Source organism: Saccopteryx bilineata, chromosome 2 (assembly GCF_036850765.1).
Source record: "Saccopteryx bilineata isolate mSacBil1 chromosome 2, mSacBil1_pri_phased_curated, whole genome shotgun sequence".
In the NCBI taxonomy this organism is placed as follows: Eukaryota; Metazoa; Chordata; class Mammalia; order Chiroptera; family Emballonuridae; genus Saccopteryx; species Saccopteryx bilineata.
Genome location: NC_089491.1, coordinates 235,225,758 through 235,240,845, shown reverse-complemented (window position 1 = coordinate 235,240,845; position 15,088 = coordinate 235,225,758). Strand labels below are relative to the sequence as shown.

At 42.4% G+C, this 15,088-nt stretch overlaps 2 protein-coding genes across 10 annotated transcripts in view; one reads left to right on the top strand and one right to left on the bottom strand.

Annotated features, from left to right (window-relative positions):
- PUS3 (pseudouridine synthase 3) overlaps positions 1-7,512 on the top strand; it is a 284,654-nt gene extending 277,142 nt beyond the window's left edge. For 4 of the 9 annotated variants that reach the window (XM_066259662.1, XM_066259656.1, XM_066259660.1 and 1 more), the window contains 4 exons: positions 4,629-5,056; positions 5,171-5,736; positions 6,566-6,756; positions 6,895-7,512. In XM_066259662.1, coding sequence (XP_066115759.1) covers positions 4,652-5,056; positions 5,171-5,736; positions 6,566-6,756; positions 6,895-7,202 — 1,470 coding nt within the window. In that variant the 5' untranslated portion in view covers positions 4,629-4,651 and the 3' untranslated portion in view covers positions 7,203-7,512. Of the gene's footprint in view, positions 1-2,077; positions 2,248-3,012; positions 3,160-4,628; positions 5,057-5,170; positions 5,737-6,565; positions 6,757-6,894 lie in introns of all 9 variants that reach the window. The other 5 variants (XM_066259664.1, XM_066259661.1, XM_066259659.1 and 2 more) reach the window with 4 other exon arrangements.
- Positions 265-13,042, bottom strand: HYLS1 (HYLS1 centriolar and ciliogenesis associated). Its single transcript, XM_066259666.1, has 3 exons — positions 12,936-13,042; positions 3,225-3,340; positions 265-1,289 (listed from the first exon to the last, which is right to left on the bottom strand). Exons 2-3 carry the CDS (start codon positions 3,236-3,238, stop codon positions 362-364), a joined length of 942 nt encoding a protein of 313 aa, XP_066115763.1. The 5' UTR covers positions 3,239-3,340; positions 12,936-13,042; the 3' UTR covers positions 265-361.
- Positions 13,043-15,088: the final 2,046 nt, after the last annotated feature.

The window sequence follows — 15,088 nt, the reverse complement described above, 5'->3', positions numbered from 1 at the left end:
TTAAAAACACACTAATAAAAACAGCAACTTGCATTAGCCAAAGGTAATGAGTATAGGACAGAAATAGTGCTAGCTGACTTTGCTTACTAATCTGACAAGTAGAAAGATTTTTTTTTTCTCCTTTCTTTCTATGGCATGACTTATCTTGCATTGCTGGATTTGAGTGGTAAACAGGCAGTTAAGTGGTATCTGATACCAGTGTGATAACATACCTAGGAAAGACCACTGATGGGTGAAGTCCTTACTCTATAATGTACCATAGGCTTTCAAGTTAGTTGTTTTATTTAAACAAAAGGAAAGAGATAAAGTACCAGGTTATCCCAAACAATCCCTTGAAAGGAGACAGGTTAAACAAAAAGACTTAAGAAGAAGGAGGAGGAAAGGGAAACTTCCTGGGCATGACACCGTTTGCAAGGTCACAACGAATATCCCAACGAAGGGCAGATCTTTTCTTCTCAGTTGGTACTAGGTAATTATTTGGAACATATATGTGCTGAGGCTTGGGTTGGGGTTCTGCTCGACAAAGCATCTGCTCTCGGACACCCCAGCGTAATTCCTTCCTATGATCTTCACCGGGTAATCGCAATGAGTCCCATTCTCGTTTGTACTCAAAATAGCGGGCTACCCGGTCTATCTTGCTTCGGTTTCGGCTTAATTGGTCCAACCTTGGGAGAATAAAAGATCTGGGTCGGCTGGCAACAATCAGGTCTTGTTCATAAGCTGGAAAGCCCATTCCTTCTATTTGTAGATGGCAAATAAGCTGATCTTGAGAAATTCCGTGGTATTCATGTGGTAGATTTAATTTTTTTGAAATATCATCAGGGGATTCCTTGTCTTTCTGGAAATGCAGGGTCATCAACCTTTGTCTTGAACCCCAGAGATTCATGTCATTTTCTGTATTAGACTCTGGTTCACTGATAATTGACTCATCTGTCACTAACACTTCCCCATCTGGCTTCCTACGCAGCACCTTTCTCTTCATCACTGGCTTTTGCAATCTTTGAGAGGCCTCTGAGACTGTTTCTGAAATGACACTATTTTTTGCATGTGGGTACTGCAGGTACACAGGAAGAGCAGGTCGATTTCCTGGGGTTACTGAAGCTTTGCTGTAGGGATCATACTGGGTAGACTGGGCTTCTCTCCTTTTATCTCCCTCATCCTGCCCTGCATATATATGGGTGAAAGCTATAGCAGCTGCTAACATTCGTTCTTCTGGATCCATATTGGCCCATTTTTGTCCACTAGGTCCCATGAGTTCCTTCACTGCTTCCCCTACATTGTAGGACCTTCTGTAAGAGAAAACAATGATCAGTTTTCTAGTAATACATTCCCAGCTCATACATTGTTCATTACCTTCCTGTCTATTATTTTATAGCAGTGAAATAAAAGAATAGCTAAGGCAATCATTACTATAATTAATAAAATACAGATTAGTATAAAATAGTCTGGGAAAAGTTTGGAGGGGCATTAACTCAGTTCTAGAGAATTTATTACCTGCTTTCATTTCCACACTTCTTACTCATTCTCACTGTCTACTGCCTAGTACCACTTTGATTAGTTCCTAGGACACAGGATAAATGAGTTCTGGCATAAGAAAAGCTTGAGGATACATGACTTGAAGCATAATGTTTAATGTACATTTTGTAACTTGTGCTTAGAGGGACACTTCATGTATCCAGCATTATTCTATATGGTTTATACTAATTAATTCATGTAACCTTCACAACTGTGGGTTACTCTGATTATCTCCTTTTCACAGATGAGTAAGATTAAACATACAGAGATGAAATAATTTAGCACAAGGTTACACTGTTAGTAAGTTGCATAGAATTCCAATGTATATGTGTACTATAATTTTTCAGCCAGTCCATGATTGATCGATTTTAGGCTTACAAACTTGTTACTAAAAAATAATAAATGTTATGAGTATCTTATAAATTTTTATACTTGTGCAAGCATATGTGTATGTTAAATATCTAAAATGGAATAGGTGAGTCATAAGGTAATGTGTGTGCTCAATTTTGATGGCTGTTACCACATGCCCTCTAAAGAAGTTGTATTTTTTTTTTCATTTTAGAGAGGAGAGAGAGAGAGACAGAGAGAGGGAGAGAGAGGGAGAGAGAGAGAGACGGGGGGAGGAGCTGGAAGCATCAACTCCCATATGTGCCTTGACTAGGCAAGCCCAGGGTTTCGAACTGGCGACCTCAGCATTTCCAGGTCGACGCTTTACCCACTGTACCACCACAGGTCAGGCCCTAAAGAAGTTGTATTAATAGTGAATTATAGAGCTTGTTTCGCCCTCCTTCTTCCAAAGTGGTGTACGATCAAACTTCCTATCTTTGCAGTTGGTTTGGTAAAAAATAAATAAGGTTTTCATAAATTGCATTTAAGCAGAATAAAATTAAGCACCTTTTCATACATTATAAGCTTTTCTCCCCCCCTCTTTCTCTGCAGTGCTTCTTCTTTCCCACTAACCTGACAGGTTATTGGACTTTTTCTTTTTTTTTTTTTTTTTTTTTTTTTTTTTTTCCGAAGCTAGAAACGGGGAGAGACAGTCAGACAGACTCCTGCATGCGCCCGACCGGGATCCACCCGGCACGCCCACCAGGGGGCGTCGCTCTGCCGCGACCAGAGCCACTCTAGCACCTGGGGCAGAGGCCAAGGAGCCATCCCCAGCGCCGGGGCCATCTTTGCTCCAAGGAGCCTCAGCTGCGGGAGGGGAAGAGAGAGAGGAAGGAGAGGGGGAGGGGTGGAGAAGCAGATGGGCGCTTCTCCTGTGTGCCCTGGCCGGGAATCGAACCCGGGACTTCTGCATGCCAGGCCGACGCTCTACCACTGAGCCAACCGGCCAGGGCCTCTTATTGGTTTTTATATTAAAACTGATTTATATATTTATGAAATACTTAAAATATTAAGGAAGTTGTTAGCCTTTTACCATCACTAATTTTTTATTTTTTGCTGGAAGAAACTTATTTTTAGGTAATTACATTTTTGGTTTTCTGTGTTTTCTAGGTTTCTGTAGTGTTTTACTTACAAATGGCTTTCCCAATCCAAGATTAAGGGTGTGGTACAGGTGTCCTCAGATAACTGAAATATGCCAGAACTTTCAACACTGACATCTGAATTACATTATTCAACTAAACCTTCTAACTGATAGAGGTACAGAGATCTTTCAGAACATGCATTAAATTTGACTTTAAAATAGGATCATGATGCTTACTTACCTTCTTTCTGCCATCAGAACTGCTTAAAGTGGGAAAATCTTGACTCGGATTTACTTCCAATATAAAGTATAATCATTGACAAATTTCTTCAGTCAGGGTAGCTTCTACTATACCACCTTTAAGACATAATTAAGTATTAGATGATAGAACATACAAGCCACTAATTGTATTTGAGACACTGGGAAGCACTAGACATAGATGTATATATACCATATCAACAGATCTTGACTGGAAAAATTGAATGTAATGAGAAGTCAAAAGGAAATGTTTTAACGGGAAAATATCAATATCAGTCCTTAAATTATCTTAGCTAATGACCAGTAGGGATATGAAATCTTCAGTTGTTTGCCCTAAATTCTTACTATTTAAACCAGGGGTCCCCAAACTTTTTACACAGGGGGCCAAACTTTTTACACAGGGGGCCAGTTCACTGTCCCTCAGACCATTGGAGGGTCGGACTATAAAAAAAACTGAACAAATCCCTATGCACACTGCACATATCTTTTTTTTTTTTATTTTTTTTATTTTTTTATTTTTTTTTTGCTATTTTCTGAAGCTGGAAACAGGGAGAGACAGTCAGACAGACTCCCGCATGCGCCCGACCGGGATCCACCCGGCACGCCTACCAGGGGCGATGCTATGCCCATCCTGGGCGTCGCCATGTTGCGACCAGAGCCACTCTAGCGCCTGGGGCAGAGGCCAAGGAGCCATCCCCAGCGCCAGGGCCATCTTTGCTCCAATGGAGCCTTGGCTGCGGGAGGGGAAGCGAGAGACAGAGAGGAAGGCGCGGCGGAGGGGTGGAGAAGCAAATGGGCGCTTCTCCTGTGTGCCCTGGCCGGGAATCGAACCCGGGTCCTCCGCACGCTAGGCCGACGCTCTACCGCTGAGCCAACCGGCCAGGGCTGCACATATCTTAAAGTAAAAAAACAAACAAACAAAAAAAACGGGAACAAATACAATATTTAAAATAAAGAACAAGTAAATTTAAATCAACAAACTGACCAGTATTTCAATGGGAACTATGGGCCTCCTTTTGGCTAATGAGATGGTCAATGTGCTCCTCTCACTGACCACCAATGAAAGAGGTGCCCCTTCCAGAAGTGCGGCAGGGGCTGGATAAATGGCCTCAGGGGGCCGCAGTTTGGGGACCCCTGATTTAAACCTTAACAATGCTAGCTGAATATTTTTGATGCTGCTTTCCTTTTCCCCTGTGAATTGGCCACACAGGATGGAAAAGAATATCTGGATGGTCAACCTGTAACAATTAAGATAATCCCTGTATCCCTGGGCATAAGCAAAAGTTTGCTTAAGGCATTAAATTAAATCTTAGCTATTATTTGAACATAATTGAAAGCTACTGACATGACCAAAGTAACCAGCACTTAAGTTGTTGTATGTTTTCAGTCTGTTTTCAGGTGTGGACACATATGATTTATTTATTCCTGGGTTGCCTTATCATGGCTGAAAATTACACAGACAGAATCCAGACTAACAAACTCCTAAGAAGAGTACAAGAACTGGAGCAGGAGATACAAAGACTAAAAAAAGAACAAGCCAACACTAAAGACTCAAATATTAGAGAGAATTCTTCAGGAGCAGGAAAAGCTAAGCGTGCATTTGATTTCAGTGCTCATGGTCGAAGACATGTAGCCCTGAAGATAGCCTATCTGGGCTGGGGATACCAGGGCTTTGCCAGTCAGGAAAACACAAACAATACAATTGAAGAGAAACTGTTTGAGGCGCTAACCAAGACTCGACTAGTAGAAAGCAGACAGACATCCAACTATCACCGGTGTGGGCGGACAGACAAAGGAGTTAGTGCCTTTGGACAGGTAAGGGCCACTACACTGTTTCTCAAAGCCAGCAATATCAATATAGTCTAGATGTATATACTGAGGATTCAGATTATTTGTATCTCTTAACAATATTTTTCTCTAATTCTACAGGTGATTTCTCTTGACCTTCGTTCTCACTTTCCAAAGGGCAGGGATTCAGAGGATTTTAATTTAAAAGATGAAACCACTGATGCTGCTAGAGAGATCCGTTATACTCATATTCTCAATCGGGTGCTCCCTCCAGACATCCGTGTGCTGGCCTGGGCCCCTGTGGAACCTAGCTTCAGTGCCAGGTTCAGCTGTCTTGAGCGGACTTACCGCTATTTTTTCCCTCGTGCTGATTTAGACATTGTAACCATGAACTGTGCAGCTCAGAAATATGTTGGCACACATGATTTTAGGAATTTATGTAAAATGGATGTAGCCAATGGAGTGATTAATTTTCAGAGGACTATTCTGTCTGCTCAAGTACAGCTAGTGGGCCAGAGCCTGGCTGAAGAGAGATGGCAAGAACCTTTCCAGTTATGTCAGTTTGAAGTGATTGGCCAGGCGTTTCTTTATCATCAAGTCCGCTGTATGATGGCTATCCTCTTTCTAGTTGGCCAAGGAATGGAGAAGCCAGAGATTATCGATGAGCTGCTAAACATAGAGAAAAATCCCCAGAAACCTCAATACAGGTAAATTAAAACAAAAACCACTATTGCTCTTAGATTATTTAAAAATATATTCTAACATATCTTTCTCCACAGTTGTCTGAATAACTGAGTCACTGAATCTTCATGAAGCTGTTAGTCTAAGTTGTAGAATGTTATGAACATGTAAGAGGGATTGGTATCTGAATTTTCCTGTCACACTTCTCTGTCTCAGTAGTTCAAAGCAGGTGTTTGGAACAGGCCCTGTGAAGAAGAGCACATTCATTTCTACATTTTTTTCCCTTTGAATTTATGTTGAGAGGAATTAGGTTCCGCTAAAGTTAAAAAATGAGCATTCAGACTATTCATGTTATATCTTGCTTGCTTTGTATTACGGAATAGTCATACTATACTGTACTTTGGAATTTTTCCTAATTTTCAGTTTCTGAAACAGTAAGTAGGAAAGGTAGGAAGAATAGTTGACTTTCCTTTTGAGAACAAGCCGTGAAATCTATAAGGAAGTTTTTACTTCAAACTACACAAAATTAACAAGTTTGGAAAAGCACCACCAGCTGTTTTTAACTTTATAGCCATATGGTGGAGCTAAGTCAACTCCCTTCTAGGTGACCTTTTTTCTTTTACCATTGAGTATTACCCTAAGAGAGATCAAGCCTAACCAGGTGACCCAGGGTTGGTTGGTTTGTTTTCAGTCATAATGTTGTGCAAGGTTAGGGATAGTGTTATATTTTCTTAGCTATTACATACTTAATATTGACATAAAGTTTTTTCCCTCCTTTAATCCAACAAACCCTAATTTTCAAGAACTGTTGGATGGATGCTATGTATTCTCATACTCTGTTTTTTCTCTCTCTAGTATGGCTGTAGAATTTCCTCTAGTCTTGTATGACTGTAAGTTTGAAAATATCAAGTGGCTATATGACCAGGAGGTTCAGGAGTTCAATATTACCCACCTACAACAACAATGGGCTAATCAAGCCGTTAAGACTCATGTATTGTATAGTATGCTGCAAGGACTCGACTCTGTTGCAGTACCCTACGGGACAGGTATGACAAGGAAACCCATGGGTAAAATTATTTGCCAGAACCAAAGGGATACAGGGTTATGGGGGAATTAGATAAAAAGTTTAAGGTGATTCTACTGTGGTAAATAATACATGTAATGACTGATTGTACATGTTATAGGAACAAAGACGGATGGAGTGATAGAATGGAGAAATGTTAAGCCCTCTGTTATAAAGCAGACCAGTGCCTTTGTAGAAGGAGTGAAAATGCGCACATATAAGCCCCTAATGGATCGTCCGAAGTGCCAAGGATTGGAATCCCGGATCCAGCATTGTGTACATAGGGGACGCATCGAGTACCCACGTTTATTCAGTGAGACAGAAACAAAAGCCAAAAGGGAATGTAATGACACAGTACAGGAAGAAACCCCTATTTTGGAGAAACCAACAAAGAGAGTCTGTGTTGATACAGACATTAAAAACATTTAACCACAGAAAACTCACCAAGATCTAGGGAGCAACAACTAGTAAATGGTAGGTGGGTAAAAAGGAAATACAGTATTTACTGCAGTAAGTCTTAGAATTCAGATGAACAGTTCTTAAAAATATAGAAAACCAAAAAGATCATAGGCTCTATTTAAGGAAGTTCATGCTTGAAGAGATCAAACATTCTCTCATTCCTGTCCAAAAGGATTAAGAGAAGGAAGAAGCAAAAAGCAAATGTAAAATGTAAATATATTTATATATACCTGGAGACCTGTGCCTCATGTTATTAAAGCCCAATCCTGCAAGTATCTAATTTGTTGTGCAATCCTTTCAAAAAGCAAATGAGATGCTCACTACCCATCTGAATTCACAGAAGGATCACTGCCTGATGTCTTATTTTCTATAAGACAAAAAAATAAAATGTAGTCAAATATTTGATAAAGTGGTATAATGCCAGGCACAGTACTACCTGACAGTGACCAAACTGAATGAGGCACACCATCTCTCACAAAGCTTATCAGTTTAATGCTGTGTGAGCTACACATGGTCCCTGCTGCACATTCTTTCCCCTCCCAACCCTTTTACACGTAACAAGTATTGTTATCCCATAAGCCATACAGAAACAAGCACAGTTTACCTAGCCCTGGCCTAGTGGTTTATGGAAAGCTTTTATAGAGCTTTCCAAGCTAAATATTGTAGAACAAATGGGAACCAGCTGAAATGGAGATGGAGATGCAGATCTTAAATGTGTCTAAGGCCATAAAAAAGAATGAAATACTATTTGCGACAGCATGGATAGACCTGGAGGATATTCTGCTAAGTGAGTAAGTCAAAGAGAGACAAGTACTACATGGTTTCACTTATATGTAGACTAAAGAAAAAAAACCAGAAACAGGCTCCTAAATGCAGAGAACTAAGGGTTGCAAGATGGTAAGGGTGTGGGGCAAATGTGTGAAAAAGGTGAAGGGATTAAAAAATTTGTTACAAGAGTGATGGTGTGTATAGGGAGTATAGTCAATTATATATATCTATCTATATCTATCTATCTATCTATCTATCTATAAAACAACAACAATGTATGGTACCAGGTATGTACTAGAATTACCAGGAGGATCACTTTGTAAATCATTTAACTAACTTCTATGCTGTACACCTGAAAGAAATATAAAATAACATTGAATGTCAACTGTTATTGAAAAATAAAAATAAATCACTCCTTATTTTAAAATATCAACTCTAAAGACATGATACATGGGACAAAAAGCACTAACTAAAAAGTCATGCTTTGGAGTCTATAGAAACAAAGAGTAGAAGATCAGGGTCTTAGGTCTTAAGTAAATCCTTTCAAGTTTAACTAGGTTATACTGTTAAATCTACAATAAGCTTTTAGTGACATTATTTTTGGTAGTTAGCATAGAAAAAAATGGAGAATCAGAAAAAGCAAGGGAGAAGTCCCAAAATGTAACTTTGCAGAATTACTTCAGTTATGTGAGATAATGTTTTAAAAACTGCAGTATCTGACCCATGGTAGGGACTAAATAAATGTTAGAAGTAAAGTACGGCTTAGATTTTACTTTCCTCACTGCAGAATGGAACAAATTATTTTATAGGTTTTACACTTTAAATGATATTTTATATATCAATATGTATCTTTATAAGAAGTATCACACTATTTTAATGTTCATGCAAACATACCTACTAAAAAGAGCAGAGAATAAAGTTGGGACAAAAATGGAATAGGATTCTGGGCGAGGAAGAGTTTTAAAGCCAGAGATTCTCTTCTATACTATACTATACCATACAGCAGTGATTTTCAACCTTTTTCATCTTATGGCACACATAAACTAATCACTAATATTTTGTGGCACACCAAAAAATACATTTTTTGCTGATCTGACAAAAGTTGTAATTTTGATTTATTCACACCAGACAGCTATTGTGTTAGCTGTTGTCTTTTTTTTTTTTTTTTTAAGACAATCTAAGGGAAAAGAGGTTTGCGCCTCTGACTAAACAGTCAGGTATTGCTTGTTTTAAAAATTCTTGTGGGCCCTGGCCAGTTAGCTCAGCAGTAGAGCGTCAGCCTTGCATGTGAAAGTCCTGGGTTTGATTCCCGGCCAGGGCACACAGGAGAAGCACCCATCTGCTTCTCCACCCTTCCCCCTCTCTATCTCTCTTCTCCCCTCCTGCAGCCAAGGCTCCACTGGAGCAAGGTTGGCCTGAGCACTGAGGATGGCTATGGTTGCAATGGAGCATCGCCCTCTAGTGGACATGCCAGGTGGATCCCGGGAGTGTGTTGCCGCGTCCGCACCCCCCCACACCATTGAAAATTGCTGCTATATAGTGATTAATGTTATTTTCATATAAACTACAACATATTCCCATTCTTTTTTTTTTAACATAAGAACTAGGTGTTTGCAAATAATAAAACCTACAATATAGGCAAGGTCCACAGGTAACTCAGTTATATTAAACAGAACCTGATAATCCTTTTAGGAGGAAACTTATATAGAGATTATATGACACCTTATATTTTGTTAAATAATTACAGTGTTAACCAAAATATCCAACAGTATCTTCTCTTCAAAAATCTTAAGTGATTCGGTGTCCCAGGTTGAGGATTTTGAGGGTCAGGAGGAGGCTGAGTCAGTACTTAGATTCTAACCATTACAGGGAGGTGACTGCAGATTTAAAACTCCTCTGCTTCTAGGGATGTAAACATGCACCTTAAAGAACCACAATATTAGAACAAAAAAAAAATCCCTCCCCCCCCAAAAAAAAGAACCCTAATGGAAAGGACAAGAAACTGGGGGAAATATTAGTAACAGGTTTGAAATCACTAATTCAACCCTGGCCAGTTGGCTCACTGGACAGAGCCTCAGCCCAGTGTGCAGACATCCTGGGTTTGATCCCTGGTCAGGATACATATAAGAAGCAACCATCTGCTTCTCTTCCTCTCCCCTCACCCTGTTTCTCTTCCCCTCTCATTGCCAGTGGTTCGAATGTGGGTGGGCCCTGGGTGATGAGGATAGCTCAGTTGGTTCGAGCAACGGGGGTTTGTAGGGTGGATCCGAATCGGGGCACAAGTGTGAATCTATCTCCCCTCCTCACACTTAAAAAAAAAAATCACTAATTCAAATTCCTCTTAGAAAGATGATAAATAAAAAGGTGTACACAAACCAGCAAAATAAGGAAAAGAGATGATTTATCAAAGAAATAACAGAAAAAGATGTTTAATCTCATTAATAATGTAAATAAAAGCATTAATATAGCTTTCTAGATTGGTAAAATATTTCAATATCCAGTGCTGGTCAGTGTGTGGAGAAATGAGCAACCTCACACTCTGTGTATGTGGGTAGGGTGATACAGTTTTTCTAGAGAGCAATTTGACATGAATCAGAATTTAAATTGTACCATAATTTCTAAACCATCATCCATTTCCAGGAATTATTTTTTTTTGTGACAGAGACAGAGGAAGACAGTCAGGAAGGGAGAGAGGTGAAAAGCATCAATTTTTCATTGTGGCTCCTTAGTCTCCTTAGTTGTTCATTGATAGGTTTCTCATATGTGCATTAATGGGGGCCGGAGGGCTACAAGCAGAGCGAGTGACCCCTTGCAAAAGCCAGCGACCATGGGGTCACATCTATGCTCCCACGCTCTAGCCAGCAGCCTCGGGGTTTCGAACCTGGGTCCTCTGTGTCCCAGTCCGAGGCTCTATCCACTGTGTCACCGCCTGGTCAGGCCCCCAGGAATTATTCTAAGGAGAAAAACTGGATTAGAATGCAAACAAACTGACTTACAGATAACCACTACCATGCCATTCTATGATGATGAAGAAATTGGTTAGATAATACATGGTAGGGTACAGCCATAGCAAGAAATACTATGCTGCATTAAAAATGATAGTGTATGTCTATACTTCACACGTGTTTCTAAATATTACTAAGGCTGTAAGGCCGGTGCTGTGGCCATGCAGGTTCACATTGGATTCAGGCAGAGGGTCAAGGAACTGTGGAGGCAGGGCATGGTGGGCCATTCTGGTTTATTACAGTCTGTAAAGGGCAGACCAGCAAGCAGGCAGGGAAGACCACTTCTCTATCAGGACTCAGAAGCAAAAAAGGCACGGGAGGAGGGGGGCTTTTCTGGCAAACAACGCCCCCTCCAAAGGCCCTCTGCAATTTACAACCTGCCGCCTTGAGGGCAAGCACCTGCAACCTTACAGAGCCTATACACATGTGGTGCTGGCCCTTGCTCGCACCAATCAGGCAAAGTACAAGCAAGCAAGTTAACACACTTGTTTGCCCAACAAAGGTACAATCTTCTTTTTAAGTAAATATATTTTACTACATTCAAAATATACAATTATAAAAAAGTAAACACATAAGTATAATCATGTAAATATATATTTATAATGAATACACCTGCGATAAACCATATGTGAAGTTTCTTTTTTGTTTTGTCATTATATTTGATATAATTCCGAGTGTTTTCTTCCATTCTTCTTTATATGTACTTAATATTGCCTGATTTACTTATAAAAACAATGAGATTGTGTAATATTTATAATCAGGACAAGAAAGGCTTATTTTCATTCCAGGATAGGACTGTAGGGTTGAATTTCACACTCCATCCTAATACATCAGGATCAGAACCTCTCGCAAAGTTACACCCAGTAGTTCACAAATGGTGTGACTAAGGGGTGAGAAGCCTCTAGTCCCTTTATACAAAGACCGCAGCAGGCAGCACCTGGTTCAGGGGTCGGGAACCTTTTCGGCTGAGAGAGCCATGAACACCACATATTTTAAAATGTAATTCCGTGAGAGCCATACAACGACCCATGTACGTTACACATTATCCAATAAAAATTTGGTGGTGTCCCGGAGGACAGCTGTGATTGGCTCCAGCCACCCACAACCATGAACATGAGCAGTAGGAAATGAATGGATTGTATTACATGAGAATGTTTTATATTTTTAACATTACTTTTTAATTAAAGATTTGTCTGCGAGCCAGATGCAGCCATCAAAAGAGCCACATCTTGGCCCTGGCAGGTTGGCTCAGTGGTAGAGCATCGGCTTGGTGTGCAGGAGTCCCAGGTTCAATTCCCAGCCAGGGCACACAGGAGAAGCGCCCATCTGCTTCTCCACCCCTCCCCCTCTCCTTCCTCTCCGTCTCTTTCTTCCCCTCCCACAGCCGAGGCTCCATTGGAGCAAAGTTGGCCCGGGCGCTGAGGATGGCGCTGTGGCCTCTGCCTTAGGCCCTAGAATGGCTCTGGTTGCAACAGAGCATCGCCCCTTGGTAGGCATGCCGGGTGGATCCCAGTGCGGCGCATGCGGGAGTCTGTCTCACTGCCTCCCCGTTTCCAACTTCAGAAAAATACAAAAAAAACAAAAAACAAAACAGCCACATCCGGCTGGCAAGCCATAGGTTCCCGACCCCTGACCTGGTTCATGACGGGCCTCGACCCTCTGTGATGCTCGCGGCCTCACTGGAGGCCGGCTCCCTCGCTGCGCCCGCGCCCGGGCCTCTGGCTGCTCCACCTCGTTAAGCCCCGGCCAAGGGGGCCAAGGGGACTCCCGGCGCGTCGCCGCAACGCGCACCAGAGGAAGCTGCTTATCCAGGCGCCGGGCATTAGTACCCGGGCAAAGAGATCAACTCCGCGTATCGTGTCTCAACCTCTCCCAGCAGTGGGGCAGCCTTCACGGCCCCGCCCCACCTCTCCGGTCCTCTCTTGCTTACCCGCCTGGCCGAGGTCCACTCGCCACGGGTCCTGCAGTCCCTCAGGTGTCGGTTGGGGTTCCGCAACTTGCGCAGGCGCACTGCCCGCCCACGCGCGGAGATCTCCCTGCCCTGGCCGCTGAGGTTTAAACCTTCAGCCCCGCCCTCCATCCCTCCTATTGGTCCTGAGGGTTGACGTCTTTCATATCTACATTCTGATTGGCTTGTATTTCATCTTGAGTTTTTTTTTCGGACAGGAACAAGTTCGGATTTGGGGCGTGGACTGGGGAACGTTCGAGTCCCGCGGTGTCGGCGCGCGAACCCGGAACCGTTGTTTTGTCTCCAGGCAGGCCCGACGCAGGGGGTACAACTCTCAAGCCTCTGTTAACGGCGAGGTAGCTGAGCTTTTAGAGAAGCGGCCTTAGCATTCTGTCCACCGCGTGGAATCAGTCTGCACCCTTCCCGACTTGGCGCGTCTGTGTGTCGGGGACCTCCGGAGGGTTCTAGGCGTAATCCGTGTCCCGCCTCTGCACTTCAGCCGGTCCATCCGAGCCTGACACGCAGGTTCTGTGCGGGACGCGCGTGAAGGCCTTTCCAAGGCCTACAGGCGCTCCGATCGTACCGAGTGCTGTGTCTCCAGCCCCACCAACATTCCTCTCCAACAGGTCCTGGTAGAACGACCGCTAACTACGGCGTTTCTGCGGGACGCTCCCCTGCACTTAGTCGTACTCTTTAAAAATATTTATATATACCAGGCCCTGGCCGGTTGGCTCAGCGGTAGAGCGTCGGCCTAGCGTGCGGAGGACCCGGGTTCGATTCCCGGCCAGGGCACACAGGAGAAGCGCCCATTTGCTTCTCCACCCCTCCGCCGCGCTTTCCTCTCTGTCTCTCTCTTCCCCTCCCGCAGCCAAGGCTCCATTGGAGCAAAGATAGCCCGGGCGCTGGGGATGGCTCTGTGGCCTCTGCCTCAGGCGCTAGAGTGGCTCTGGTCGCAACATGGCGACGCCCAGGATGGGCAGAGCATCGCCCCCTGGTGGGCAGAGCATCGCCCCTGGTGGGCGTGCCGGGTGGATCCCGGTCGGGCGCATGCGGGAGTCTGTCTGACTGTCTCTCCCTGTTTCCAGCTTCAGAAAAATGGAAAAAAAAATGAAAAAAAATTTATATATACCTGAGAAAAAAGATCTAGTAATGCTTTGGGATTGCTGAGGATGAGACATAGAAAAGAAGAAGAGTAGAGCTCCCCCGACAACTCGAAAGCCAAGTGCTGCCCTGAACAACTTGTCCTCCGTCAGGTAAATAGGCGGATGCTGGCTAATACATGCTGTTTCTTAAATCCAGGATTTAATAAGGAGAAAATAATGTTTGCCCCTTTTCCTCCAATTACGTCATATTGCCTCTTATTCTTTCCCCTTTGTTCCAAAGCCTTTGCAGTACCTCTAAGGCACTTTGGGTTTGTTGGGGGAAAGGAAAAGAAATAAAGGGGAAAATGACAAAAGTAGTTAGGGAGGATTTGAATGACCTTGCCCCTAAATCTCCGCTCTCCAGTAACAACACTACTTCAGTGCACACAATCTTTCCTCATGAACTGACTGTCCCAGGTTCCGGTTGGGTCATCTTATACCTAGGACTTTTTCTTTGGCACTGAATCTCCAGTTAGTCTGTTTTAGAAACAAGAGTAGAGTCAGTTTTCTTACCTATTGCTTTTATTATTCAACATACTCCTTACCACTTTCCCCATTAGTTTCTTGTTAGGCTTTATGTTAAAATTTGATCCTTGAAGACCTTTAATTAATAACTTATATTTCAAGTGGTATCTTGTGTTCAGCTCAGTCCTTATCTTTGGCAGATTACTTCATCCTCCAACTTTACCTAGATCTGATATAATAATCTTCATGGTTCCCCGAAGTCCACTGACCCAGGTCATGAAACCTTAACGAAAGCCATCTAAAATACAATATATGGAAGAAAACCCTATTCTTGCAAACCAAATTGCTTCTTTAAAAAATTTTTTTGAGGAAAATTTCATACATATAAAGAATTATATGTGGAAGAAAACCCTATTCTTGCAAACCAAATTGCTTCTTTAAAAAAATTTATTGAGGAAAATTTCATACATATAAAGAAATGTATGTAATGAAGCCGCATGAATTCAATGCCCAGCTCCAACAATGATC